This window comes from Anopheles coluzzii, chromosome 2, assembly GCF_943734685.1.
Source record: "Anopheles coluzzii chromosome 2, AcolN3, whole genome shotgun sequence".
Classification (NCBI taxonomy): Eukaryota; Metazoa; Arthropoda; class Insecta; order Diptera; family Culicidae; genus Anopheles; species Anopheles coluzzii.
Genome location: NC_064670.1, coordinates 55,154,032 through 55,178,644, shown reverse-complemented (window position 1 = coordinate 55,178,644; position 24,613 = coordinate 55,154,032). Strand labels below are relative to the sequence as shown.

At 44.7% G+C, this 24,613-nt stretch overlaps 5 protein-coding genes across 8 annotated transcripts in view; 3 read left to right on the top strand and 2 right to left on the bottom strand.

Moving 5' to 3' along the window:
* The first annotated feature begins 510 nt into the window (after positions 1-510).
* On the top strand, positions 511-1,349 carry LOC120949341 (probable 28S ribosomal protein S26, mitochondrial). The gene has a single exon (XM_040366586.2). The coding sequence runs from the start codon at positions 604-606 to the stop codon at positions 1,249-1,251; it is 648 nt and encodes a 215-aa protein (XP_040222520.2). The 5' UTR covers positions 511-603; the 3' UTR covers positions 1,252-1,349.
* LOC120949340 (DNA-directed RNA polymerase III subunit RPC4) lies at positions 1,249-2,779 on the bottom strand. The gene is made up of 4 exons (XM_040366585.2): positions 2,440-2,779; positions 2,215-2,375; positions 1,918-2,109; positions 1,249-1,760 (listed from the first exon to the last, which is right to left on the bottom strand). The coding sequence occupies exons 1-4, from the start codon at positions 2,673-2,675 to the stop codon at positions 1,276-1,278; spliced, it is 1,074 nt and encodes a 357-aa protein (XP_040222519.1). The 5' UTR covers positions 2,676-2,779; the 3' UTR covers positions 1,249-1,275.
* An 859-nt stretch (positions 2,780-3,638) lies between these two features.
* Positions 3,639-7,996, top strand: LOC120949337 (KAT8 regulatory NSL complex subunit 3). The gene is made up of 5 exons (XM_049610980.1): positions 3,639-4,164; positions 4,234-5,070; positions 5,150-6,926; positions 7,039-7,230; positions 7,295-7,996. Exons 1-5 carry the CDS (start codon positions 3,893-3,895, stop codon positions 7,889-7,891), a joined length of 3,675 nt encoding a protein of 1,224 aa, XP_049466937.1. The 5' UTR covers positions 3,639-3,892; the 3' UTR covers positions 7,892-7,996.
* On the top strand, positions 7,910-11,189 carry LOC120949338 (polyphosphoinositide phosphatase). Of its 2 annotated transcripts, XM_040366581.2 has the most exons (5): positions 7,910-8,022; positions 8,312-8,395; positions 8,475-10,068; positions 10,144-10,744; positions 10,829-11,189. In XM_040366581.2, exons 2-5 carry the CDS (start codon positions 8,324-8,326, stop codon positions 11,133-11,135), a joined length of 2,574 nt encoding a protein of 857 aa, XP_040222515.2. In that variant the 5' UTR covers positions 7,910-8,022; positions 8,312-8,323; the 3' UTR covers positions 11,136-11,189. The 2 variants fall into 2 exon arrangements, with proteins under 2 accessions (XP_040222515.2, XP_040222514.2); XM_040366580.2 differs by lacking the exon at positions 7,910-8,022 and having other exon boundaries at positions 8,221-8,395.
* LOC120949339 (synaptic vesicular amine transporter) overlaps positions 11,174-24,613 on the bottom strand; it is a 27,407-nt gene continuing 13,967 nt past the window's right edge. For 2 of the 3 annotated variants that reach the window (XM_040366582.2, XM_040366583.2), the window contains 6 exons: positions 18,073-18,216; positions 17,830-17,968; positions 17,681-17,739; positions 17,017-17,612; positions 16,742-16,938; positions 15,948-16,584 (listed from right to left, as the gene is read on the bottom strand). In XM_040366582.2, the coding sequence (XP_040222516.1) occupies positions 16,257-16,584; positions 16,742-16,938; positions 17,017-17,612; positions 17,681-17,739; positions 17,830-17,968; positions 18,073-18,216 (1,463 nt within the window). In that variant the 3' untranslated portion in view covers positions 15,948-16,256. Of the gene's footprint in view, positions 15,653-15,947; positions 16,585-16,741; positions 16,939-17,016; positions 17,613-17,680; positions 17,740-17,829; positions 17,969-18,072; positions 18,217-24,613 lie in introns of those variants that run through there. The other variant, XM_040366584.2, reaches the window with a different exon arrangement.

The following is a 24,613-nucleotide window of genomic DNA, read 5'->3' as shown; positions in this document are numbered from 1 at the left end:
CGAATCCCCTCCTGTCATTTCGTTTTCAATTTTCTACAGCACGGCTGTCAAATTGTTCGGGATAAGCCCACCTGTATAATTAACCCACTTTGGTATAAACCTTGGTGAGAGCCAAGGTGGAATATAGAGGAGGTAACTTCTTAGCGTTTGGCATATGGCCATTTTGAGATTCAGTTTGACAACAGTTGTCGATATTTGTTTACAGGCAGCAGCTGCATTATAACGTGTAAACTGCCGATTTATGTAGTGTGGATGCAAAATACAAATTTTTAGTGCTAAACAAATGTTTATTAAACGACGAAATATACGAAATGTTTATTAAACAATTCATGTATCATATCCAAATACCAGCAACATTTGTCGCGTTTGACTACTGCCGTTGATCCTGGTTTTGTGTTTTTTCTAAAGCCTCGATGCCCAATTGTTCTACATGATGACACCTCCTTTCTACCCACCTTGGGTGAGCGTTATGTTTTGTCCATCGGGATTTATTTTTCCAATTGTCATTTGCTCAGATGTCTGCTGCTACTGAAGTAGTGTTATTTAATACCATAACCGTATCAACAAACGTGTCTCTGCTCTGCCGACAGAGGAAATATAATTATGATGGCTAATATAGCGGCAACTTTGTCCGGTGTGTTCACAAAACCAAGAGCACTGGCTCTGCTTCAATACACCACAGTTCGCTTTCGACGAAAACCACGTTGGCTCGGTACAGCCAAAAGCAAACTGTTCCGTGTGCCGGAGCGCAAGAAACAGATTGAGGAAGAGATTGAAGAGCTAAAAAGATTGCACAATAACTATCGCACGCAGATGAAAGCGGTACGAAACTTCTTGCGCGATGAAGTAGAGGCATACAAGCTAGTTTCACGTGCCGGTTTAGTTCTCCAAACCCCGGAGGAAGAGGAAGCAGAATGGCAGGAAGCATTGCGCAGGAACGAAGAATGGAACCGGCAAACTGCTGCCAAACGCGAAGAGATGTTAGCTGCAGAACGATCAGCTCGTAAGGAGTACATTCTTGAAAGGCTTTTGCTGAAAGAGCAAAGAGAAATTGACAAAAAGGAGCAAATCGAAGCGAAAGTACGCATAGAAAAGGAGCAATCGAAAACATTTATCACGCGTGACAACATCGACAAAGCGATCGAGCTTGCCCTGGTACAACCAACGTCGTATAACTTTGCTTTGGATCGCGAAGGAAACCTTCATCGTTCTACAGACTCTTCTGCAAAAGAAAAAGGTCAAGAGCACTAGGGTTGCCATCTAGGATCGTGTATTTCATGTAGAATTCTTGAATAAATATTCCCAGTCCGGGGATGCGTTCAACTTTGTGTTGATAGTGCTGATGTTAATTATGTTACCATTCCGTTCTACTGAATTAGTATTTATAGAAACTAGCTCCTGTAAGAATCCAGTGTCCATACCGACGCTGATGTCAAACATGATTTCTCCGAGCTTTAATTTTACCTTTCCCGAGCGGTACCTGATTATTTTACCAATGTAACCTTCTGCCAAATCGCGTACCGTACAATATTTTGGCGTTTCTTCACCATTTGCCGTTGCTTCCGGTTTGCTGTCGTCGCCGTTGGTTGGGCGTTTGTTTCCATCGTCGGATTTTCCAGGTAAAGCATCCGGAAGTTGTAGAAGGAAGATTTTGTTTGTTTGCTCACCGGATAACACGTTTTCCACCGAATTAAACGAATCCAGCTTTGTTTCAGGCAAATTTTCCATCTTTACCTCCGGTGGTTTGATTTTGTAGTCAGCTAAATTGAACAGAACAAACATTAATCAACACCACTAACATTCTCGTGTTCGTCTTCTAGACACTACGATCTATTCTGGGTTTCCCGGACAGCCAGAAAATCAGATCAGGGGTAACGGGGTATAAAAGATTCACGAACAACGCTTTACAACACTTACAGTTTTCCAGCACGACTGGTAGTTTTAACCCATTTGCCATTTTTTGATCCAGTTCCGCCATTTCCTCATCCATGTCTTCGCAAAGATTTTGAATTCGCTTTCGTTCATCTTCCAAATCTATTTTTGAGCTCCCTCTAGCGAATACGGGTTTCTGAATTGAGTCCCCAGGTTCTTTCGAGGAACTAGATTTGTCTAAAAAAAAAGAAGATGAATAAATCAAGCCAAATTTTCCCATAGCACCTTCTACGTGGCAGGAGATGGAGATGGAGCAACAGCACAGTAAGTTCAGCCACGTACCTGATCTGGACGTACGGAGCAAAGCACGTTGAGCTAAACCATCCGAAAAGATACCAGACGTCTGGATCAAGGTGTTCTTTTTATTCCTTCCATCTTTATCATTTCTGTTGCGATCAGTCTTAGCTCGGCCTTTGGGACCGGTTGATGCAGTTTTTACATCGCTGTAAACCGAATAAGATGTGGCATGATTACTACATACTGTGGCCGGTTCTCCTTTACACTTACGTATTTTTGTTCCTCACTGCATTTAAGTTCGGGGTGTAGACTTTTTTGTTGTTGGGTGGCTTCGTCGTGCGACCATTGGCAAGGGTAAGATCGCGGGGTACACGAAAAGACTGTAGGCGCTCTGGTTTTACCGTTGCTTCCATCGGAACTGCAACATTGCCGATTATATTGTTTCCTTTTGTTAAGTATTGCGTATCGATTCCTGGCTCTTGCTTAATACGCGGACTATGGTCCATCTTGACTTGATTAGCGTTGAACAATCGAATGGATTGGAGTTGTGAGGTGCAGCAGCATGCGTTTTCCTTTCACCGTAGAGCAAAACCAAAACAATTGCAAACAAGGTACTTATATAAAGGTAGGATTTTTTTTAATTATCTTGTGTTAGGCAGCGGTCTAATCTTGTTGCGCGCAACATTGTTGCTCGGCAACATATCGCTGAGGTGGTCTATGAATGTTGCTGGCAACATTTCGCTTTGACATTGTTTAGCGTAAAAAAATTGCCAATTAACAGCTCAGAGATTATTTTTTATCATTCACTTGTTGACTAAAGTGTTGAAAAAATGAAATATCCACCAAAAAATGTATTATAAATGCTTAAAATCCAAATTTAGCGGATGTCAACAAAACGCACACTGCTGCTGTGTCATTTCATACACCCGATTACCATGACCAAGGTAAATAGAAAATGTTGCCAGACAAAAATCAAATTGGTTTGAATTTGGCTGGCAACAAAGTTGCGCGAGCTGTCAAAATCCATACATTTTGGCAGCAACAATGTTGCGCGCAACAAGATTAGACCAGTGCCTTAATCGCACAATTTTTTCCCCTAATTATATGAGTTCCAGAATTGGTAATGCTAGATATGTAATTCGAGGAGGATTTATATTATCAAGATGGACCATTTGTTTGAAAATTATTATTATGTGGAAAATAGAACAGGATTTCATTCAGATAAAAAATCGATAAATAGAAAACATCTGGCAACACTGCTATTGAATGACGCCACGCTGGGCACAGTGGTTGCTCGTGTTCGAAATGTTGTGTTTTAATTTGTTTTTAATTAATTAAAACCTAATTGTCTTAATGCGAAGGTTGTTATACTCTCCATTTCCATTCTTTTGTTTACTTACATGTTTTTGTTGATTTTATTTTTTTAAAATAATTATGAAAATGTCCAATGTCATTTATTCATGTCCGTGTGTTGGTAGAGTGCGAATCGCATGATGAAAAACGCTGTTTTGTTGTGCAGACGAGCTGTGGAGAAGAAGCGTGAATAGTAGTACGTAATAAACTATTTCTTCTACTGCCGTGCCTGTGTCATCTGTAAAAGAGCTCTGTGAAGGGTTACAACAGTAGTTCGCGGCGGAGGTGCTGGGGAAATAACATATTTCCCGTTCCGGCAGAGTGCTTCTAGGCAGAGAAGCTAGAAGCAAACACCAGGACGACGCCTATTATGGAACATAGTTATACACGGGAATTTCGGCTGCTAGAAAGTAGTCAGACTGCAATGACCCGCACACTAATGATACATCGGCCGCCTCAGTGCCCGTCGTGCCACACGCATTCCCACGATGAGCGTATTGATCTGGAGGAGTCGTACAATCCACCCATTCCGTCATACAATGAGGAAAGTGCGCGAAGGGCCATGCAAGAGAGTGAGAATATCGGGGTTTCGGCCCGAAACTCCGTGTCAGACGAAGAAGACTGGGAGGAAAGAGTAAACAAGTAAGTGTTGTGTGAGTTAGTTAACTTTCTTGCGTTTGGTTTTTCTAATGGTTTGACTTCGACTATCAGGTTTGGATGGACCGTTCAACAGTTTAAGCTGTTCGATCGGGTAGCACGGCTGCTGGACATGGACCGTTTGGCTCGTTTGACCAACACTGAGAAGCAGCATGAGCCAGTTCACCGGCGCACGGTCATCGACAAATCGGTTAGCCGGCTCAGACAAGCACTGGCGAGTGTTTCGTGGGAAACGCGATTAACCCAGTGGTTGCATGTGTTATTGATGGAAAATCTGCCACCCTCGTATCTGGCAATTTATATCGACATGCTGCAAACATTACATGCCAAGCTGCCGCTGTTGGTAGATAAAATGATCTTTGGCAGTACGCTCAACATTGGCCAGGAGCTCCTCGGACCGGTGTTGAAAAAGCCTTGGGAGCCAATAGTGACTCCCAAAAATCGCAAGCTGCCTGGACAGCCGTTTATTGTTGTAGTGCCATCGGTTCCCACTCTATTGCCATCGCCCCGGCATCAGAAATGGTTTACATTATTCAGCACCATGTCACCGGTGGTAGTAATACAACCACCACAAGAAAAATCAACTGTTGAAAAGCCGAACATCGACAAACAATCGCTACAGCAACTGGCAGAACATATGCTAGCAATGACACGAGCCAAAATACAACAAGTGCGCAGCTCGGCGCCAAATCGACCGATTATTTTGGTTGGCTTCGATGCCGGTTCCGCTCTTGCCATTCAGGTTGGTTTAGTAGAGTCAATTAGTTGCGTGATTTGTTTGGGATTCTCGTACAACACATACAACGGAGTTCGTGGAGCACCCGATGATCATATCGTTGACATTACGTGCCCTGTGCTTTTCGTCATCGGCCAAAACTCCGCCCGTGCCAGGTAAGAAGCTGTGAAATGGCTGTTTTATATCAATTGTAGCTGTATACAATTTTACACGTCTTTTTTGTATCCTTTTTAGTCACGAAGAAATCGAAATGCTGCGTGACCGCATGTCCACTCAAACATCACTGGTAGTCGTTGGAGCAGCCGATGAATGTTTGCGTGTGTCAAAAACAAAGCGTAAAATTGAAGGAGTCACCCAGTCGATGGTGGACAACATGGTCGCAGACGAGATAGCAGAATTTGCAACCAACTGTCTCGTAAGTCCCCCGCGACCAAAACAATCCGCCTTGGCAGGGTCGTTCCAATCGGACAGCCCAATGGAACAAAGCGTGCCATCGGCACCACGAAGTGATTGTGACCTTGCTGCACAGCGCAAGCGTAAACACGCACCAGATCTCAAAGCTGAGACCAAACAGCAGAAAAAGCCTTACAACCGTCGCTTGCCAAAAACAACACAATCAGCTGAGGTGGCCCAATCCCTGACTCAGTCTACCCAAGACGCGCCAGATATTGAAGCGCAGAGCAACACGCCGACGACGCCTGAGAAGCAAATAAAAAGCGAGAAAATAATTTTACCACTCGCAAAGGCCGATGAAGTGGTGAAGTATGAAGTTCGCGAATCAGGCAACACGCAGATTATTTCTGGCCGGGGTAGCACGCCTATGCTGCTTCCTGCACTGAAACGAGACACTGCGCAGACAACACTATCGGCTAGCGCGTTGCATCAGCAGGGCAATGTGAATGTGAAATTGATTGAATCGAATCAACTTATTCATCTGAAACCGTCTACCGGAACGACGCAAAAGTTTTACTCCATAACATCAACCTCCAAACCAGTCATGTCCGTGATAGCAAACAGCAGTCCCGGAGTGAACGATGGTGCGGTAACGTCGGAGGAAATTAGCAGTCCACCGAAGTACACAATCGTGCGCAACACAGGATCCACGCCTACTGTGTTTAGCAATGTGAACGAATCTAATGTGGCTGCTGGGAAAGTTACGAAAGCTCTGTCGGAGACTAATATTTTCGATCTTCCGATCGTATTTGCCGATAACGATGGTGTAATTCAGGAGGGCTCGCCTGAAAAACCGAAGCAAGTACAAGATACTCGACCAGCAGTAACAGCGCCAGCGTCTGTAGGTATTGCTGAAAACAATGCTAGCTCGGCACAGGCATCAGGCACGCGATTCGTCACACTGCAACAGCCCGCTGGAAGTATGCCGCTGTCGATTGGAAAGCCGAAACAAGTGATCAACTTGGTGCTCAATAAGGGTACACTCAAAACTGTCGATCCCGGCGGTATGATCGTTCCTGTAGGAACAAAAATCAATCTCCCCATAGCTGTTGCGTCAAGTGCGTCGCCGGCAACCTCCGTTGGTACGGTAATGAGCAGTGGTACAACGGGACCGAAGTTTACCAAGGTAGTGTTGACCAAACCAATGAACAGCGGTGCAACTAACACCAGCGTGGTGAAAAACTTGAGCGAATTGTTATCCGGTGGCAAGATCGAGATTGTCAACAGTGCTGGCATGCGCCAAACGGGCGTCACTGGAACCCCGTTGTCTGTACCGCAAGGCAAGTTCCAGTCCATCATCATCAATCCGTTTGGAGCGAATAAAGCACCAGGCAGCGCCACTGTGCAGAACACTTCAACAAGTGGAAGCTCGACGACCGCAGGAAGTAAGATTTTTATCAAAACAACAGCCTCTGCATTGTCTGCTGCGAGCGCTTCACCGTCGATAGTGGGACGCAATGTAATGTTGAAAAAAATAAACATCGTTTCCACTTCAACGGGTGTGAAGCAGGGTGCAACAGGGAACGTAACGAGTCCAGAGGGCACGAAAAAGCAAAATTAGGCGTACCTACACATTTTACTAAATGCATGGTAAAACATGGCTAAGGTTATACATTTAAGCATAGACGTAAATACGATTCAGAAGTAAAATAAAACTGAAATAATTTTAAACTGTCGGATGTTTATTAGATCTGACGTTACGATTCATGATTTTGCGCACTGTGTGTTTGCTGCTTCGCGTGCCGGTTGCGCAATGTTTGTTTACGCTACTGTCAAATAGACTAATTCATCGATACACAATTGACTGCCGGTTCAACTACACCGGAAGATGTAATCTTTGGCACGGGAAAGACAACTTAACGGTGAGTAGTAAATGGTTTGCGACTGTGAATGCTGAATGTGAAACTGATGTTTGTGTACTTGTAGAAAATGCTTGCCGTAAGACCGTCAATGAAGATACTAGCGCAGATGCAACCGCTGGCTCTGCATAAAACCCCAATAAACAGACCATTTTGGGGCTGGGTGAACATGATGTTCAACCGGGTCGATCGCGCTAGACTGAAGAAGGTTGGCCCCGACCGACTTTGTGCCGAATGGTTGCTAAAGAATGGAGCGAAAGCAAAGTTTGTGAAGGACGCCCGTGTGCATGTGCATTTTAACGCACTTCCGGACGAGTCCTTGCCGGTGCTAATGGAAGAACTCGATGGGACGGATTCGGGCATAATGCACATTGGGTTCGATCATCTGGAGGGTTTGAGTCGGCTCAGGAAAGTTGTCCTCCATAACTGTGTCTACATCGACAATCAAGCTCTGTGGAAGCTGCGATACGTTGCCAATACGCTGGAGGAGTTGCAAATTTCCAAGTGTGGCAATGTCACCGATGCCGGATTGCTACAGCTCAAACAGCTCCCTCAGCTACAACAGGTGAAAACGTTCGAATTGCCTGATGTGAAAAATATACAGGAAGTGGAAAAAACGCTCAAACAAGCACTTCCCAACTGCAAATTCGATATGAAGCCATAGAAAAAACGTCGAGATTGTACGTAGAATTGGTACCATCTAGCGCAATCGCCGCATACAGGGTCTAACTTAATAAAAATAGCACAGAGATGTGGTGACCCAGTGCAATACTTGTTTTGTTGTATTTAGGAAAGGTAAAAAGAACCATCTGCAAACATAAACAAATGTTTCGTCGAGAGAATCGCCCCCCTGTGCAAAGCGACGGAAGAAATCATTCCCTTTCGCGCATTTTCTCATGCCTTCTTTTTCCCTCCTACGGCTCAACATATTTCAATTGACATATTTTTGCCGTAGGAGGGAAAAAGAAGGCATGAGAAAATGCGCGAAAGGGAATGATTTCTTCCGTCGCTTTGCACAGGGGGCGTACAGCAGAGTAGAGCCAGTTTATTATTGTTTCGTTTGGTGCAATTAATTGGGGAGCAGCTTGCCGTAAACATGGATCCAAACGTACGCTTTCAACCATTGATTAGTTCGATACAGAAGGTGGCCCTATTCGAGACGAAGGCGGTAAGAGTGGCTCCATTCACTGGCGGTGGGCAGAAGTTTGATGACTAATAATGTGAACCCTTTTTTAACCCCTTTCCAGAAACTCTACCTTATCGGGAGCAACAGCAAGGAGACGCGATTCCGCGTGCTAGAGATTGATAGGCGTGCGCCGGAACTTTCGATTTATGAAAATCCAAACGAGCTCGAAAAGGGAGACATACGCAAGTTCGTGCAATCCCGTTCGTTCATCCGATCAATCAGTGCGTACGGCGTTCTGGGGTTTGTGAAGTTCCTCGAAGGATACTATCTGATACTGGTGACGAAGCGCACGCGATGTGCCTTCATTGGAAAGCATATTATCTACACCATCAAGGATACGGCCATGATTCGCGTGAACGAAGCATCGAGCAAACAGATGCACCCGCTGGAGCAGCGTTACGTGAAGATGTTCAACAATGTGGATCTGAACAGCAATTTCTATTTCAGCTACAGTTACGATCTTACCCACAGCTTGCAGTACAATCTTTCCGCTCCCAAGTTTGTCGGTAGCCGGTGCGACATTGTAAAGGACGAGCCGCTGGTTTGGCAGAATCGAACGGGCGAAAAAATGACGTACGCCTTCCGCGGAGTGTCTCGCGAACGGTTCGTCTGGAATGCGTTTCACCTGAAGCCGATGCGAGACGTCGTGCACAAAGACTGGATGCTGGAGATCATACACGGCTTTATCAGTCAGTCCAGCATCAGTATCTTTGGTCGGCAGGTGTACGTGTGCTTGATAGCGAGACGCAGCACACGCTACGCCGGAACACGATTCCTGAAGCGCGGTGCCAACTTTCACGGCGACGTAGCGAACGAGGTGGAAACGGAGCAGATCGTGCTGGACGGCAATCGCATGTGCAGCTTTACGCAGCTGCGCGGATCGGTTCCGTCGCACTGGTCGCAAGACGTTAGCAAAATGGTGCCGAAGCCACAGATTGCGATCGATCTGTCGGATCCGTTCGGCGAAACGGCGGGCAAGCACTATCAGCGATTGATGTTTCATTACGGCGCGCCCGTCATTATACTGAACTTGGTGAAAACGAGGGAAAAGCGTCGGCACGAAAGCCTACTGAGTGAGGAAATGTACTCGACCGTTAGCTACTTGAACCAGTTTCTGCCTCCGCATCTTCGCATACGGTACATCGATTTCGATATGGCACGCAAAAGCCGCGGCACGGGGAACGTCATGGAGAAGCTGGCCAAGATCGCGGAAACGGTGATCCAGCAGGCGGGAATGTTTTATTCGGACGACGAGCGAAGCCAAAAGCAGACTGGCATAGTGCGGGTCAACTGCGTCGACTGTCTGGATCGCACCAATACGGCACAGTTTGCGATTGGCAAGTGCGTCCTTGCCCATCAGCTGTACGATTTGGGGTTCTTGAAGGAGCGCAAACTAGAGTTCGAGTCGGACTGTATCACGATGCTCGAGAATCTGTACGAAGACCATGGTGATACGCTGGCCTTGCAGTACGGCGGGTCGCAGCTGGTTCACCGGATCAAAACATACCGCAAAACGGCCGTATGGGCGTCGCAGGGTAATGATATCATGCAAACGCTCAGTCGCTATTACAGCAACACTTTCAGCGATACGGAGAAACAGCACAGCATCAATCTGTTCCTGGGTTACTACATTCCTTCGAAGGCGGAGGTGAACAGTGAGTACCACAGAGGCGGGTGCGGGGTTTGCTTAAGCGTTTGCTACAGCGTGGTGTTTCATATTTTCGTTGCAGAAACGCTTCACATTTGGGATCTGGAAACCGATTTCTACATACATAACTCTCGTTTCGATGAGATACGGCAGATATCGTCCATTCCGCTCACCCAGTGGGTCAGTCCGTTTGTGATGAACTGCCTGCCCGCCGCAGTGAGCGACGAGAATCGTGTCGTGAAGGAGCTGATCAAGATACACTCGAATGATGCGGAAATTATAGACTACTACTCAAACTTCCACTACGACTATAAGCTGACCTCCTTCGAAGAGCATATCGACTATCAGCTGAGCCATTTGTCGCGAAACCTTGCGCCTGCCTTCCGGTCCCACTTCAGCCCCTTTGAGCCGATCCGCCGACAGCAAAGCACGGCACTGAAGAATCCTTCACTGACGGGCCAATCGTCCACTAGCTCGGCCAACAGTTCGTCTTCCGATCGATCGGACGATGAGTCAGAATCGGACGAGGAGGAAAAAAGCAGCAACAACCGCAACACAGCACCGAGCAGCAGCACCAACAGTAGCCGTGCAGAGGATCCCGTCACGCTCAGTTCCATGTTTCCGATGACGAACGACATATACGGGTTTGAAATACGAATGCCAAAAAAGGCGGACATGCTAAAGTAGGTTGTGGCAGGCCTCGCCACCATGTTAAAATTCGTATTAAAGGACGCTATTTCATAATGTAATATTTTCTTTCGATCTAGGTACGAAAAGTATGCCGAAATCAACCGCATCTGTAACTCAACCGGAGAGCCGGCAAGACCGTCCTCTCCGCATCAGTACAACCGCCATGCCCAGATGAACGAGAGTGGCGGACTATCGATATACAACAACGAAATCATCATCGCTAGCGTGACGCCGGAGAAGGACATTCAGAACGATATTGCGATTCCGACCGTAAGTGATGAGAGTATAGCAATCTACGAGAAGTACTGCATGCTGAAGCACACCATCATGTACGACTTTCGCTGCGACCCAAAGATACTGGAGTACGTGAATATGTTTGCATAAGTAACGGCGAGAAGTCAATAAACCAAACGCAATGCCAATAGATGTCACCAACAACTTTATTCTGTGTTCCCCATTTTTGTTCGTCTTGATTGTACATATTTTTAGTATCAGCATTATTATAGCAGGTTTCGCTTGGCAGGCATTATTTTGCCCCGGTTCGCCCGGTTTTTGTTTTACTAGTTTAATGTTACGTTTGCCCGTCTCGGCTGAGTCACAGCAAATGGATTACACTCATAAACGTGTTAAAAAACGGACCAGCTAGGACCACTCTGCTCAACACATCCTGCAAATGCATTTTATAACATCGCTCCCATAGATTACTATCACCACACACATCCATTATATTCCATACCTATATGTTATCGGTGTGTGTATATATATATTTAGGTTATGGTTTTGTATATAAGTATTAGGAGTATCTATTACACATGGTTCTGCTATTATAAATTGTGTGTGTGTGTGTGTTTGTGTGTATATCTTTATTACCAATTAGGTTAGCATGATACTGTTTTCATTCGTTATTTTACCTTCTTCCCATCGCTTATCGGAGTATCTCGGTAGGGATCGTTTGTATACGCCTACCGATATTCCTAGTCCGTATTTGAATATCAAATGGTACAACAATTGGAATATCTTGCTTTTCAGCATAGCTTGTAAATATTGTTATTACTTCTTCTACTACATCTTCTCCGCCATCTCTTCTTCACAAATTCTTCCCTTTATTAAAGCACTAATATATGAAGATTAGCATTACTCCTATGCACTATAACAACAATGTGTGGCTTTGCTACGCTTTTATAACTTATTCTTATTTCCTATTCGTGAAGGATTAGTAGTACGTTTTATACTATTCTTTGTTGTATTCATGTAATACGTTGCATAGTTAAAATGGTTACAAGGAGATTTTTCCCGTAGAATCTGAATATCGTTTCCGACCATTTGATCGTATGGCTATGAATCTGTGCTTAATAGGGTAAAAAACATGATCTGGACTAGAGAATTCGAGCTTAATATTTGTATGGAAGTTTCTGAAAGAATTAATTAATTATTTTATCAAAAGACTTTCTAACACACAATGAAGGTGATGAATGGGCTGTGCACCAAATTAGATTAGTTGCAATAAATTGTTATAGAATGGATTAGAACATATATCACCTGTGAATTACAACAATAAACCCCGTAATGTAAGGGTAATGGAATATATAAGGATAATTAATTCGCAGCTATTAACATGTAGTAGTGTTTAGTAGTTTAGTTTGTTTGTTAGTTTATTCGATCAACTACCTATTGATACGTTGTTTTGTGAATCTGTGACCCCATACCAGCCTTGTATTAGATAGTTTAATTAGATACATACACCGTTCGTGCACCACCACTTTTCGGTAAGTGCCAACAAATAACTGGGAAAACAAAAACACGGTAAAATACAAAACTGGCCGAATAAATGCAAACTTATTCATTTTGCACCATGGTGGTTTGTGGAACTGATGTCACACACTAGCAAAAGGTCAATTCTTTACATTCGAGATTCGAGAAACCTCCGTTTAGGGGAGTTAGATTAAAAAAAAATGCACAAATACAATGATGACAACGATATAATACTATGGATAGATGTTTAGTTCACACCACAAGCACCATAAAAGCCTATCGGGCCAGTTAGTTGGCCAGTTGGATGCCTATGGGTGCTGTGATTGTTTTGAGTGTATTTTCACCCAGTGTTGATACGATTCATTTAAACGCTTTCCCCGTTCAAAGATACATCAGCAAAAGTTATTGTCTAACTCACAATAACACGGCTCACGGTGGACCGAATTTTCTTTTCTACAGTTGTGTTCACCCGTCCTATTGTAACAGTGATGTGCACAACGATGCGACGACAGACAACAGAGAGATAATCCAAAAAACACATGTACACGCGCACGCACACACACACACGACGAACACAAACGTTAGTTGCATTAGTACATTCTGACAGACTGTATCGATGGTAACGAAAGCTGGAAAGTAATTTGCCTTTTTGGGCAGGGGTTTTCTTCTTCTAGTATCGGTTTAAACGATTAGCTATTTTTGTCGGTTTTGACAGGAGTTGTATATTTTAAGTTACAGGGAAGCGAGAGCCAATAGATTACTGCGTGGAAACGAGAAATTACCAATGCCTGACATCATACCACAAACCCTGTACAACGCATTATCGATGTTCGATTGATGTTAGTTTTTGATTGAGTCAGCAATTCATCATCATCATCATCAATGAGTTTTTGTTTGGTTTTCCTTGTAAATGTTTTTTTTGGTATTCGTTTTTCTTTAATTTTAGTAGTACCGTCATGATAATGATTACTAAACGGGGAATAAACTATAGACTTACAGATGTGTGCATTGGTTTACTAATTTAAATACTCACAAGATTTGAGTTTTGTTTTTGTTGCATAAATTTAGAAAGATTAATCTCATACAGATACACACACACCTGTATTAGTCATTGCTCGCATCGAAATGAGAAGCTTAGTTTAGTTAGTTAGTAGTTTCCTTTTTATTGCCTTGAGATACCTGTCAATAGGGTTAAGTATGCTGTATACCTAGAGATGTTGTTGAAACAACTCAAATCTTATATTTTAATAATAATAACAATGATGATAATTATAATAATAATAGTGTCTAGATAGTAGATAGCTAGTGATTCTGATAATGATTCTGAGAACCCACAATGTCAGCACGGTGAGCGATAGTGTCTAGCGAAACTTGCAGCCATTCAAGCTTTGCAAAGAGACTATCACCACCACCTACCGGGGTTGTGATGTTGTGCATCCCCTTCTGTTGTGGCTGCACTGTGGGAGCAAGTGTAACTGCAAGAATGAGACTTTCGTTCGTATGTTTAACTCTATAAGATGTGATTTTTTGGAGTACACCTGATATACGTTGCTTTTGTTTACATTGATTATGTGCTAGTGCTTGTAAGTACAAGCTATAGACAGCGATCACGTGATTAGCAGCAGTGTGTAGTAATACTCTATTTCTCATTTATAAGGAAATACTGGTAGCGCGTTATGTTAACTACGGAACGCATTTTTAGTTGTGAAGAGCAGTTAGTTAAGAGTAGTGTGGTTTTGCATGGTAAAAACATGCGTGCAGTATTAGTATCGTATTTGTTTTCCCATATCTTGGTCAGATTTTTGTATCTCACAACATCCTACACGGCTAAGGACACGGCTAGGACATTGTCAAGATAGGAGTTGTTTAATAGTTAACGAACAAGATTACATGAAGCGATCAAGTGGATAACATGTTTTTTTGGATTTTGTTTGTGTGTGTGTGTTTGGTTTTTATTAAATAGTATTTTTCCAGCATTGATACAGCCACACCGCCTACCAGGAGCTGTGGAGTGTTGTTTTGCAGTTCGTAGCAGTAAATGGCAGTTTTAGCCGAAGTACGTTTCCAAAGCAAAGAAAAAACACTGTCCCATATCTGTACCATTCGGTTGCTAGCGATTCAATTGATCGAACAAACGTTAAACGCTTTGGCAGCAAAGTGACCTCTGGCACCGTGTTTACGCTTGCAGCGGTCAGCGAAAACTCACCTTGAAAGTGGCACAGACAGTACTGTATATTACAACCGGACTAGGATACGAAGATCCTACTCCGCGGCTTTGCTTAACTGCACGCTCGTCTGGTCGCAGTAGGCCAGGTCGATTTCGATCCCTGCTTTTGAATGTCACCCTTTCAATCACCGAATTTGCGCTCAACACTGTCGCTGTCACGCGTGCAATGGGATTCAAAGGAAACGATCCTCTGTACTGGCGTAGTGTCACCCAAAAGCATGGACGAAACCGATTGACTTAGTATTTTGCAGGGAGTAATTATAGATTTTTTTTAAGCTAATAGTAATAGTTTATCTTTCCATCTTCTCTATTCCGACGGTGTGGCTCATAGTCAAGGCTATGAGCATAGATGCGATATAGAGTGTGCCGTGATCGGTGCTGTGTTCTAGGGACATGCGTGTGTAGGTCGATTGTTTAGTAAAACGTAGCAGCCGCTTAGAGGAGCTGCTACGGATGATTTGTGTGTTAAGACTTTTTTCAACATGCATAAACTAGTATCATCGTGGGAAACATTGCTGTTCCGTGTGCTTCGCATAACAAGTGAGGGTACGGATACCCCATGTTGGGCCAAATTATTGTTCCTTCAAAGTTGCACATTCATTCTATCATGTTTTGCTGTTTTTTTTCCTTCTTCTTCTTAGGCATGCCTCTACAATAGTGAAGGCTGGGGAAAAGTTCGCGTTTGATCCATTGATTGATTGTGGCGATGCAGTTTTGGCGTGATTACAGTCTTAAAAATGTACCTGATCTCTTGGTTTTGTTGCTTCAGTTGCTATCGTTCAGTTTGATTCAATTTGTGGGCAAAGTGTCGTAACATGGGGAAACCGTTGGTGGTATGTTGAATGGAACTGTTTTATTCGTCCTCTTCCTCATTTTGGTACGTGACGTAACGTACCGACGAGCGCTCTCCGACGATGAGGGACTGTAAAAACAAATATTAAGCATGATGAAATGAATGTGTTTTCGGCTCATATGGCGCATAAAAATGAGGCATTGTAATAACTTGTGGGGTATACTTAGAGTTGTGCTGGAGTAGACATTGATTCTTAAACGAAGCCAGAAAAAGATTAAAATAAATTATACAAATTATATGAAATAAACGATGAAAATAATGTGCAATAATTACCATAAAACATACAAACCCATACAATAGAAATAGAGAAAATATACAAAACGTAAGCATCAAACAAACAAAAAAGTTTTTTTAAAAATAAAAAGTTTTATTTGGTTCCAACCAGAGGACACCATTGGCTCTTACAACTAAACACACATCGCAGCCGTAAATTCAAACGATATTGAACTACACATTAATGTACATAATCTAGGAGGAAACCAAAAGTATTAATAACTAAACCACCACGAGCTACTGAAGATAATCACGTACGCACGCTAGTATGGAGCTTAAATTACAACGACCTTAGCAGGGGATACAGATCCAGCAGAAAGAGAGCTTCCGGGTAGGGAGGGGTGGGGCAATAAAACCTGGCAAAGCCCTGAGTACACGATTTTACACGAAAAAGGAACACCTAGAGCTTCGTGACAAAATGTTCACCCCCGTTCGGAGATGGACAATGGACGGCCGTTTCGGCGGCCCCGTTCGTGTACCCTGTTCCGTTTGTCAATTTTCCATTCGATGGAGTTTTTTCGATCGAGGACGGATCAATGGTTTGGGACGAACTGCACGGTCCACTTTCGAGCGACAGTCCAGCATTGTCGATGCCGTTGATGCTTACCTTCTTCTCCTCCTTGGTCGGCGGTGCTCGCAGGAACGTCAGCAGCGGTGCGTAAGCGAAGCAAAGGATCGAAATTCCAACCAGCATCCACTCGAAGCCGATGGTGTTTACCAAGGTGCCACTTTGGAATGAATTGCGCAAAGAGAGCGAAAAGGGTCGACGTTAGATAAATAAAGCAGCTCCCGTCAAGTGTGCCGTACGTGGCGCTGCTTGAGTTTTAATTTCCAAAACCCCCTCCCACACACACACACACACAACCGGAGGTGATGTGAACGTACCTTAGGGCTGGACCGATGGCGAAACCCAAACAGAACGCAACGTCTCCGATGGCGTACACACTGCCGTACACAGCCGAATGTCGAATGTCCACCAGGTAGCCGAGTTCGGGCATCATGCAAGAATCGACCATGCCGATAGCGAATCCGAGCCCCGCATTCGGCAAAATCAGATGGTTGATGGAGGTAGCCATCGGAATCTGTACGGGAGGGTTACCATCGTTTGATTAAAGCGGCACGCTCTCGCTTCCGTTCTCTGTTGGTGGTCAAATACTTACACACAGCAAGCACAGCCCGATAATAACCAGCCCCAGCAGTGCCGCCAGCCACCGGCCAATACGGTGCCCCAGCGGACCGAACAGATTCGTCCCGATCAGGTAGCTGATCGAGGCGGGCAGAAAGGTGACGCCCTGCTCCCATCGGCTCGCACCCATGTTGTCCATCATCCAGATCGGCAGCGACGGTTCCAGCATCGCAATGCCCATGTTCGCAAACGTGATCGCACCGGCCGCAATGATGATGTACGGATCGGTGACGAGCGCCTTCAGCGACGGCGGGTCCGACTCCTCGATCACGACGGACGGCTGAAGCATGATCAGCTGCAGCAGCCCATCGCCCAGTGCCAGCGCCGACAGGACCAGAAACGGTGCCGATTTACCCACAAACTCGTACATGATGCCACCGAACGGTGGCCCGATCAGTACACCGAGCGCCAGTCCACCGAGCGCGATGCCCATCGCGTTCCCCCGCTCCTTGTCGTCCGTGTAGCGATCGGCCAGCATGCCCATGCCGGACACCGACGAACAGGACGATCCGATACCCTGCAGTGCGCGAGCCAGGAACAGTACCGAGTACGTTCTTCCGAATGCGAAAACTGCACGAAACCAAACGGCCAGCATGAGTGTAAGACCCTTTAGGGGCGAGTGGGCGACAATTACTTACTCAGGGTGGAGATAAACATAATGACGAACCCGGCAAACATCGGAATGCTGTAGCCTATTCTGTGAGGGGACAATAAACGCGGCATTGGAAGTAGAAAGGGAATAAGTACACCGCACCAGTTCGGTAGGGCCTAGTACCGCGATACTTACTTGTGTGTCAACGGTCCCACGATGGGATTGGCCAGCAACTGGACGAATGCTTTCGAGGCAAACATAAGCCCAACCTCGACCGTTTCCTCCACCAGCTCCTTGTGCCGTTCCTCCCGTTCCGCGTACCAGCTAGCATTATCTGTGACGTAAAAGGAAGCGCAAGAAAACAGGGCGCAGGGGGGGGTCCAAGGCGTTGTTACTCTTGCCAAAAGTGCTCGCCGGAATTCGAGGAGCAGAACCTACCGTAACCTTGCGTTGTAACGTCGATGCCATTGTACGGTGTCGTCACCTCCTTCTCGCACGGTGTGGTCGGCGGAGTCTTGGGAAAGCTGGCCAGCGGTGCATCCGGGTGTCTGATGTCGTAAAGAAACTCCGGAATGATTGGCACTGTGGGGGAAACAGGGTGGGTTGGGAAATGGGAAACAGAGGAACGGTACAGTACAGAGGGCAGTGGCGAGCGCACTAAAGGTAGATGATGTGCAACCGTGTTCCAAACCGACTCATAAAACTAACGCCTAATAATCTGTAATGGAATGATGCTGGACACAGAGCAATCCGTTTTGCTACTTGTGATTACCGGGGTGTCCTAGGAGTAGTAGGTTGCTTTAACGAAAAGGTGTTGCTTTTACGGTCCATACCGATGACATCGTTTAATGGGTTTGCTCGAGTATACGGTACAGGGTGGGGTGGATTGATGATTTCTTATCGGTACCATCGGTTTCTCCTCGCTGCAACACATTCAACAAGTATGGTTCTGCCCCAGGGTTCGACCCCGTTTGAGACAAGATCTCCCGACCGTTGTGGCTATGGGGAAAAGTAGAAACTTTACGAAACAAAGTGTGGAACCACAGCACAGCACACACTGTGTCCTGTATCTGTATCCTGTATCCTCAAGACGAATATCGATGTCAGTTTCATCGGGTTCGCCCGTGCATAATAACACAATCAACGGTGCTTACGTCCCTCCCTACAACGTACACCTACAGGGACGGAGACTTTTCCATCCATCGCAACGATGATGACGATCACGGTGAAAGTGATGCTCACAGCAGATGGCTAGATAGGAAACGCAGCATAGTGCACGTCCACGCCCGCCACCACTACTGTGGAGTAATTGAATTATCTTAGTTTTAAATGAAAGTTGAAATTAAACTGTCAATTCTCTCCCATTTCCTTCCGAGATTCCGAGCCACCACACCCCGCCCGGCAGTGTAGAATTTGCATCGGCGAACCTCAACGCCCCGGAAATGGGTGGGAGGAAGGGGGGGGGGGTGATTTCCCAGTATTTTCCCTCTGCTTTAAGGTAAATGGGGGGTGGAAACACGGCTTGAAACATCAGCACCCTTGTTTGTCGTGTTTCCGCCTGGTTTGTCATGCGGGAACGGAAAGGCAGCTAACTGAGTTTGGTTTGTTAGTTTTTGATTGTGTGTTTAATTGAGATTTCACTTTAGCTCGAACCCACCTTTTGCCGGAGAGCAAGGTTTTAATTATCTACTAATTTCTTACGAGACGAGGTGTGGTTCTGTGTAACCGCGCTCCAACGCACAGACAGACTTTGAGTAAGTATTATAGTTTAGAAAAACTGTTTCCAATGGAATAACATCCATTCTACAATATTGAAACGGAATACTCCGAATTTGCAATTTGAGAAAACTCTCCCAAAAGACATGTTCAACTGGAACGGGAAGGTTCATCAGCATATCCGTTTGCTTGCTATGTAGCGGGAATTGTACGAAGCGCAATTACACCTAATAGCACCGTTTCCGTTTTGCGTACCATCCGACACCAATCGATTTGTGCGATGTATTGATCTATTCCTCCCATGGCTCCTAGCTTTCCCCTTTTTGCCCTTTGCTTCATCACCATGGTTGGCCAATTCCTTCCCTTACCATCGTATCCTGCGCTCCGTATCAAAGACAATCAGACTAAAATGAAGTGCTCGGAGGCGCGCCACATGATGCAGCACATGAAAGCGAACCATTTTGTAATCGAATAAATTTGGATGATTCAATTATGATACAGAGAGCCGTGCTTTCAGGGCACTCTTCGACACTTTCGTTACAGGCGGTGTGATCATTGGCACATCGGCCTTGATGCTGATGGCGATGCTAGGTGCTGTGGCTGCGGCGTTCTTACACCGTACAACGCTCGAAGAAGGTGAGGCACATACATTTATCGCATAACCTTATCGTTCATCTTTTAAAGCACTGCATGCGTGCTAAGTGTTGAAGAAGTATATTTACATCCCCGGTCGGTAGTAAGTAAGCCCTGATCGATGCGGAACAGAGACGTTGCTTGCCTGCACCAGTGTGTACGTTTGCAACACTTTGACTCATCCGGCAAAGGAACGAACTTCCACAACACATTTGGAGGTTTTGGAACGAGTGGTGCGTCCGGTTTTCCATACCGATCGAAGTCAATCGAAGCTGCCTGTACGGTAATTAGTCAGGAAGCGTAACTTCATCTATCAGCGTTTGGAAAGTGGCAGTACAAACTCTGTGGAAGCGGTAGGTACGATTCTGGTCCCATCGAATGCGCTACCGCCCGGAGGAGAAAGGGATTAGTTACAGTTTGTTTCGTAGAATAATTTTCCCCTCCCCTACACCACCTGACGTCGCTTGCCGTGTTATTATCGTTATCATCACTGCCAGCGGGCACTGCTGCTTGGAAAAGCTTACAGTCCGCCAATTAAATTACCCTTTAACTCGTTTAGCCGTTAATAAACAAGAAATTAACAGCTTGTTTCACGCCATCGTCCTCATCCTCTCAGGTTTGATGGTGATCTCAGGCAATGGCGTTTGAGTTTGTTTTTTTTTGTTATTGTTATTTGTTTTAAAATGCTAGTAAATCTGTAATTTCGCTCGGCTGGCAGCGAGAGTTTGAGTGCTTCGGTGTTCATTAATTATATACTTTTCTAATAGAATAAAAGTGGAAAAGACACTTAAGTTAGGTGAGAGCAATTTACTGCAGTGTAGCAATTGGATAGTGCAACTTAAGTTCTTACAATATTATGTAGTCTATTTTTATACGAAACACAACACGGGTTTTATGTGGATTTGTAGTACAAAGAAAATATTTTTGGGAATTTTAAAATCTTTTAAAAAGATTTAAGAAAATTTTACCATAAAATTTAACTTAAAATAAAAAAATCTCAAACTTTTCTCTTCTTATTTTTTAAATTTGTGTTTCAGTAGTGAAAAATAGTTTAATAATTTAATAGGCAATATAATGTAGCTTCCATACCGCTTTTTACCGCTACCGCTCACTACAGCGTTCAATGGTTCACACCTTTACTTTCACATTGTTCAAATATATATCCCCAACAAGTGTGTCTTACTTCATCATCGTCGCCGTTATAGCAAGCGTCTAACCGATCCCATTGGCATTGCAACCGTCGGAAAAGTGAGCATCGGAATGCTGTGGAAAATACTTTATCAATTGGACCATTATCTCGTCCTGTGCAGCCGGGCTACGGGTACATTGAAATCGACATCGGAGCGTCCGGAATGTGGACAATGGTATGAGGTAGAGAATGCTTCCTCGTACGAACACCCACATTGCTAAACGATCGCAACCCTGCATACCGACGACAGACGACGACGGCCATGGGTGGTAGTTTAACAGCAGCAGGAAGTGTTCTCCCAACAATGCCAAATTGAACCAATGATGTTGGCTAACGACTGTGCGGTAAATTATAAATGATTTTCTTCCCTTTGCCCCCATCAACTATAGAACCATGGCCCCCGGAACCGCGAATTGTCGTTTACCACATCTGACGGTAGCTCATTTTTCCCCCGACGAGGTATGGGGCGACCTTCTGTTTGGCTTCTTATGAGCTTTACCCTTTTATTTTAGCACACGGTGAGTGCGTCTGATGACTGACTTGCTCATTATCGCCACAAATTCTTTGACGCATGGACAAACAAACCCGCCTCAACTGTGGTCTTTGGTGCAGAGAGTGCTCCACTGTGTACAGTGCATTCGATAGTATAGCTCTTCTAGTTCAATGCTAGATACTTAGTGACAGAAGCAAAGCACAAATGAATCGTGGTGAGAATGATGGCATGCAAGCTAGAACCGCCATAACCACAGAAAGCGACAAGAAAGGGTACCGTTTCATTTGTCACTTTATGGGCGGTAAACTGGGCGGTATCGGTGGTTGTGGTAAAAGTTGTTCGTTCATAACCACGAATCAAGCAAAGGAAAATTTGTTTTTTAACGATTCAGTTAAATCAAAACTCCCTGTCTGCCCAATTCTTGTGGTGATTTTGTCAAGCGATAAACAATCGAAACGAAACATTCATCTGTTTCAATCAGTCTATTGATCGTAATGTAAAGATAAAAAAGGCTTGAATGACACGTTAATTAAAAGCCAGCCCCATGCCATACATCACCAAAAGAATGGAAAACTAAAATTACTGGGGCCACATCAAACGGCCCTAGAAATGTATTTATGAAATTCTTTCATTACTGAATTACTCGCAAATACGAGAGTGAAAAATAGATGATAATACCCGCATTACACCGTACGATCATTTCATACCCTACTCAGCAGAACTAAATCCGGCACCCTGGCCCGACTTTGACAGATACACTACGATTAGTCATGGGACCGTCGGTCGTATCTTCGCCCACCATTGTCTCGCATAGCCGCGCATAGCGTGCAGGCAGCCAGCAAACATACGTATGCTTTCAAGACGATAAAAGTACAATGGGAAATATTATCACATTCCTACGAGTTATATGGTGATTAAGACATTATAAACCATCCATAGGACATAGCTTTTCCATTCGCCCCAAGCACTGGAAGCATATTCGCTGCTGCCCGTCTTCTGCTTTGTGCCATTTGGTGCGGCTTACGACTAATGGTGTTGTCTGTTGCTTTCGCTTACTTCGTCGACCAGAAGGGGAGTAAGAAAGTGTCACTAAACTATAGCGTATGGGTTACTCCAGCAAGGCACGTAGCAAATCTGGCGCGAAAAGACAACGCTCGTACGGACGTATTGGTGCTGGGAGTTTGTGGTTTATTTGGCTCCTTTCGTGTAAGACTTTATTTTTCTTTTGCCCCTGAGAACGCGTGCAACGTTGTCAACCTTTTGAAAGCGGTACGCTGTCACATATGCCTCAAAGTGCTAGTGTCTAGTGTTGATGGTAGGATCAGTTCTCATCTCCAATTCCAATGTGAGATCATAGGCAAACGGAAAGGGTGGATGGCTACCCTCATTAACAGATTCCTAATCCACTAGTCGAACGATTTTTCACGCCTCACACTGCCGTTTGAAGCTTCCGTTTCGGTGTCCGTCGTTATCCTACCAGGCGCCTCCATCCGTGAGAACGCGCTTGACAGACAAAGAAGGAAGAGCGAAAAAAACCCCCCAATGGACACTCAGGAAGCATTGGGCATTCACATTCTCCACATACCTCGGAAAGGACGGCCACCTAAAGTAAACCGAATTTCCAGCTCGTTGACTTTGTTCCCTCGGCCACAGTCCATTTCCGCAGTCCATCGCAGCGAGCATGGACCAAGCAATCCCCTTAAGCTCCAACGTGTTGAATATGAATGTTCGTAAGCAGTAAGGTACGAGAGCAGTACAGGAAGAGTATGGACGGCGTGTGTGTAATTCATTGTCATTTTTTTTTCTTGCGAACCGATTCGTAATGGCTGCTAATCGGAAAATTATGTTCTTTTCGTCTGGTCCTGCTGCTGGACGTCAACGGTACACAATGAAAGTGTAAGGACGTGCGGCTGTGAATAATACCAAATATATGTTCTGCGTGTGAGTGTGTGTTTGTATGCTACGTGTTTACTGGCTAACCACAGAATTCAATCATTACAATTTCAACGTGACCGCTTGAAAACTGAAATTTTGTTCGCTTCCTATAATAATTTGCTTGAAATGTTTTAGTGCTATTGATTTTTTTTCAGAATATTAACCAAATAAGCAGTTATATTAATAATAAGAGAGAAAATACGTTGCGTTGACGCACTTGCCTTCTGGCTGTCAGATTCGCTACCATTGTTTTACCAATATGCGTGTGGATCAACCATGAAAAAGTATCACTTACAGCTACATATTACTGTACGTTTGTCAGTTACGCGATACTACATCACGGATTAAACCACTTAGACCATCGCTGCCATTGACAGCTTAAAGTTCAGCGAACACAAGTGTGACCGAGTCCGTGAATGATTTATCGTATTTCGAAGCCGTTCACATTTTCATCGATCACGAGACATCTATGTGGTTCGTTTGTCAAAAGCAGGAAGCAGGCTTTTCATCTCTGTTTCACCATTGCATAAAAAAACGAAGACTGCCAACCGAATTTTGAATGCGTCAAAATCGAGTTCCCAGAGGTCACCGCTCACCAACGACAACCACAGCCCGTTCGAAGGGTAAACATGTATTACACCCGTTTGCGAGTTTTACAGCACCGTCAACCGATACCCACTTGCGTCACTTAAACGTTTCCGCATAATATCGACAAATAATGCCCTTTTTAATTTAATCCTCGCATATACTCCCACTTCGGTTCTCCGTTTTGGTTTCGGTACAAAGTGGGGTTTGAAAAATCAACACACACACACACACACAAAGTTACCCATTCACGCCAACATTGAGGTAGGTGCCGGAATGCCAGGCCATTCACGTGAAAAAGGACGCACTTCCCACGAATTACTTTTTGCCTGTGCAGAGCTGAAACCACTACTGGACACCTGAAATACGACTCTCTAGAGCCGATCTAGCACGGATCGATCGATGGCCGCAATGCGAATCGTAAACCG

Excerpts from the sequence above, each read along its gene's own strand:
- LOC120949341 (XM_040366586.2), top strand. The coding sequence starts at position 604 with ATGATGGCTAATATAGCGGCAACTTTGTCCGGTGTGTTCACAAAACCA.
- LOC120949340 (XM_040366585.2), bottom strand. The coding sequence starts at position 2,675 with ATGGACCATAGTCCGCGTATTAAGCAAGAGCCAGGAATCGATACGCAA. Across the intron at positions 2,376-2,439 it reads GCAGTGAGGAACAAAAATAC|CGATGTAAAAACTGCATCAA; the intron begins GTAAGTGTAAAG and ends TTCGGTTTACAG. Across the intron at positions 1,761-1,917 it reads ACCAGTCGTGCTGGAAAACT|CTGACTACAAAATCAAACCA; the intron begins GTAAGTGTTGTA and ends TGTTCAATTTAG.
- LOC120949337 (XM_049610980.1), top strand. The coding sequence starts at position 3,893 with ATGGAACATAGTTATACACGGGAATTTCGGCTGCTAGAAAGTAGTCAG. Across the intron at positions 4,165-4,233 it reads TGGGAGGAAAGAGTAAACAA|GTTTGGATGGACCGTTCAAC; the intron begins GTAAGTGTTGTG and ends TTCGACTATCAG. Across the intron at positions 6,927-7,038 it reads AGGGCACGAAAAAGCAAAAT|ACTGTCGGATGTTTATTAGA; the intron begins TAGGCGTACCTA and ends AAATAATTTTAA.
- LOC120949338 (XM_040366581.2), top strand. The coding sequence starts at position 8,324 with ATGGATCCAAACGTACGCTTTCAACCATTGATTAGTTCGATACAGAAG. Across the intron at positions 8,396-8,474 it reads CCCTATTCGAGACGAAGGCG|AAACTCTACCTTATCGGGAG; the intron begins GTAAGAGTGGCT and ends ACCCCTTTCCAG. Across the intron at positions 10,745-10,828 it reads AAAAAGGCGGACATGCTAAA|GTACGAAAAGTATGCCGAAA; the intron begins GTAGGTTGTGGC and ends CTTTCGATCTAG.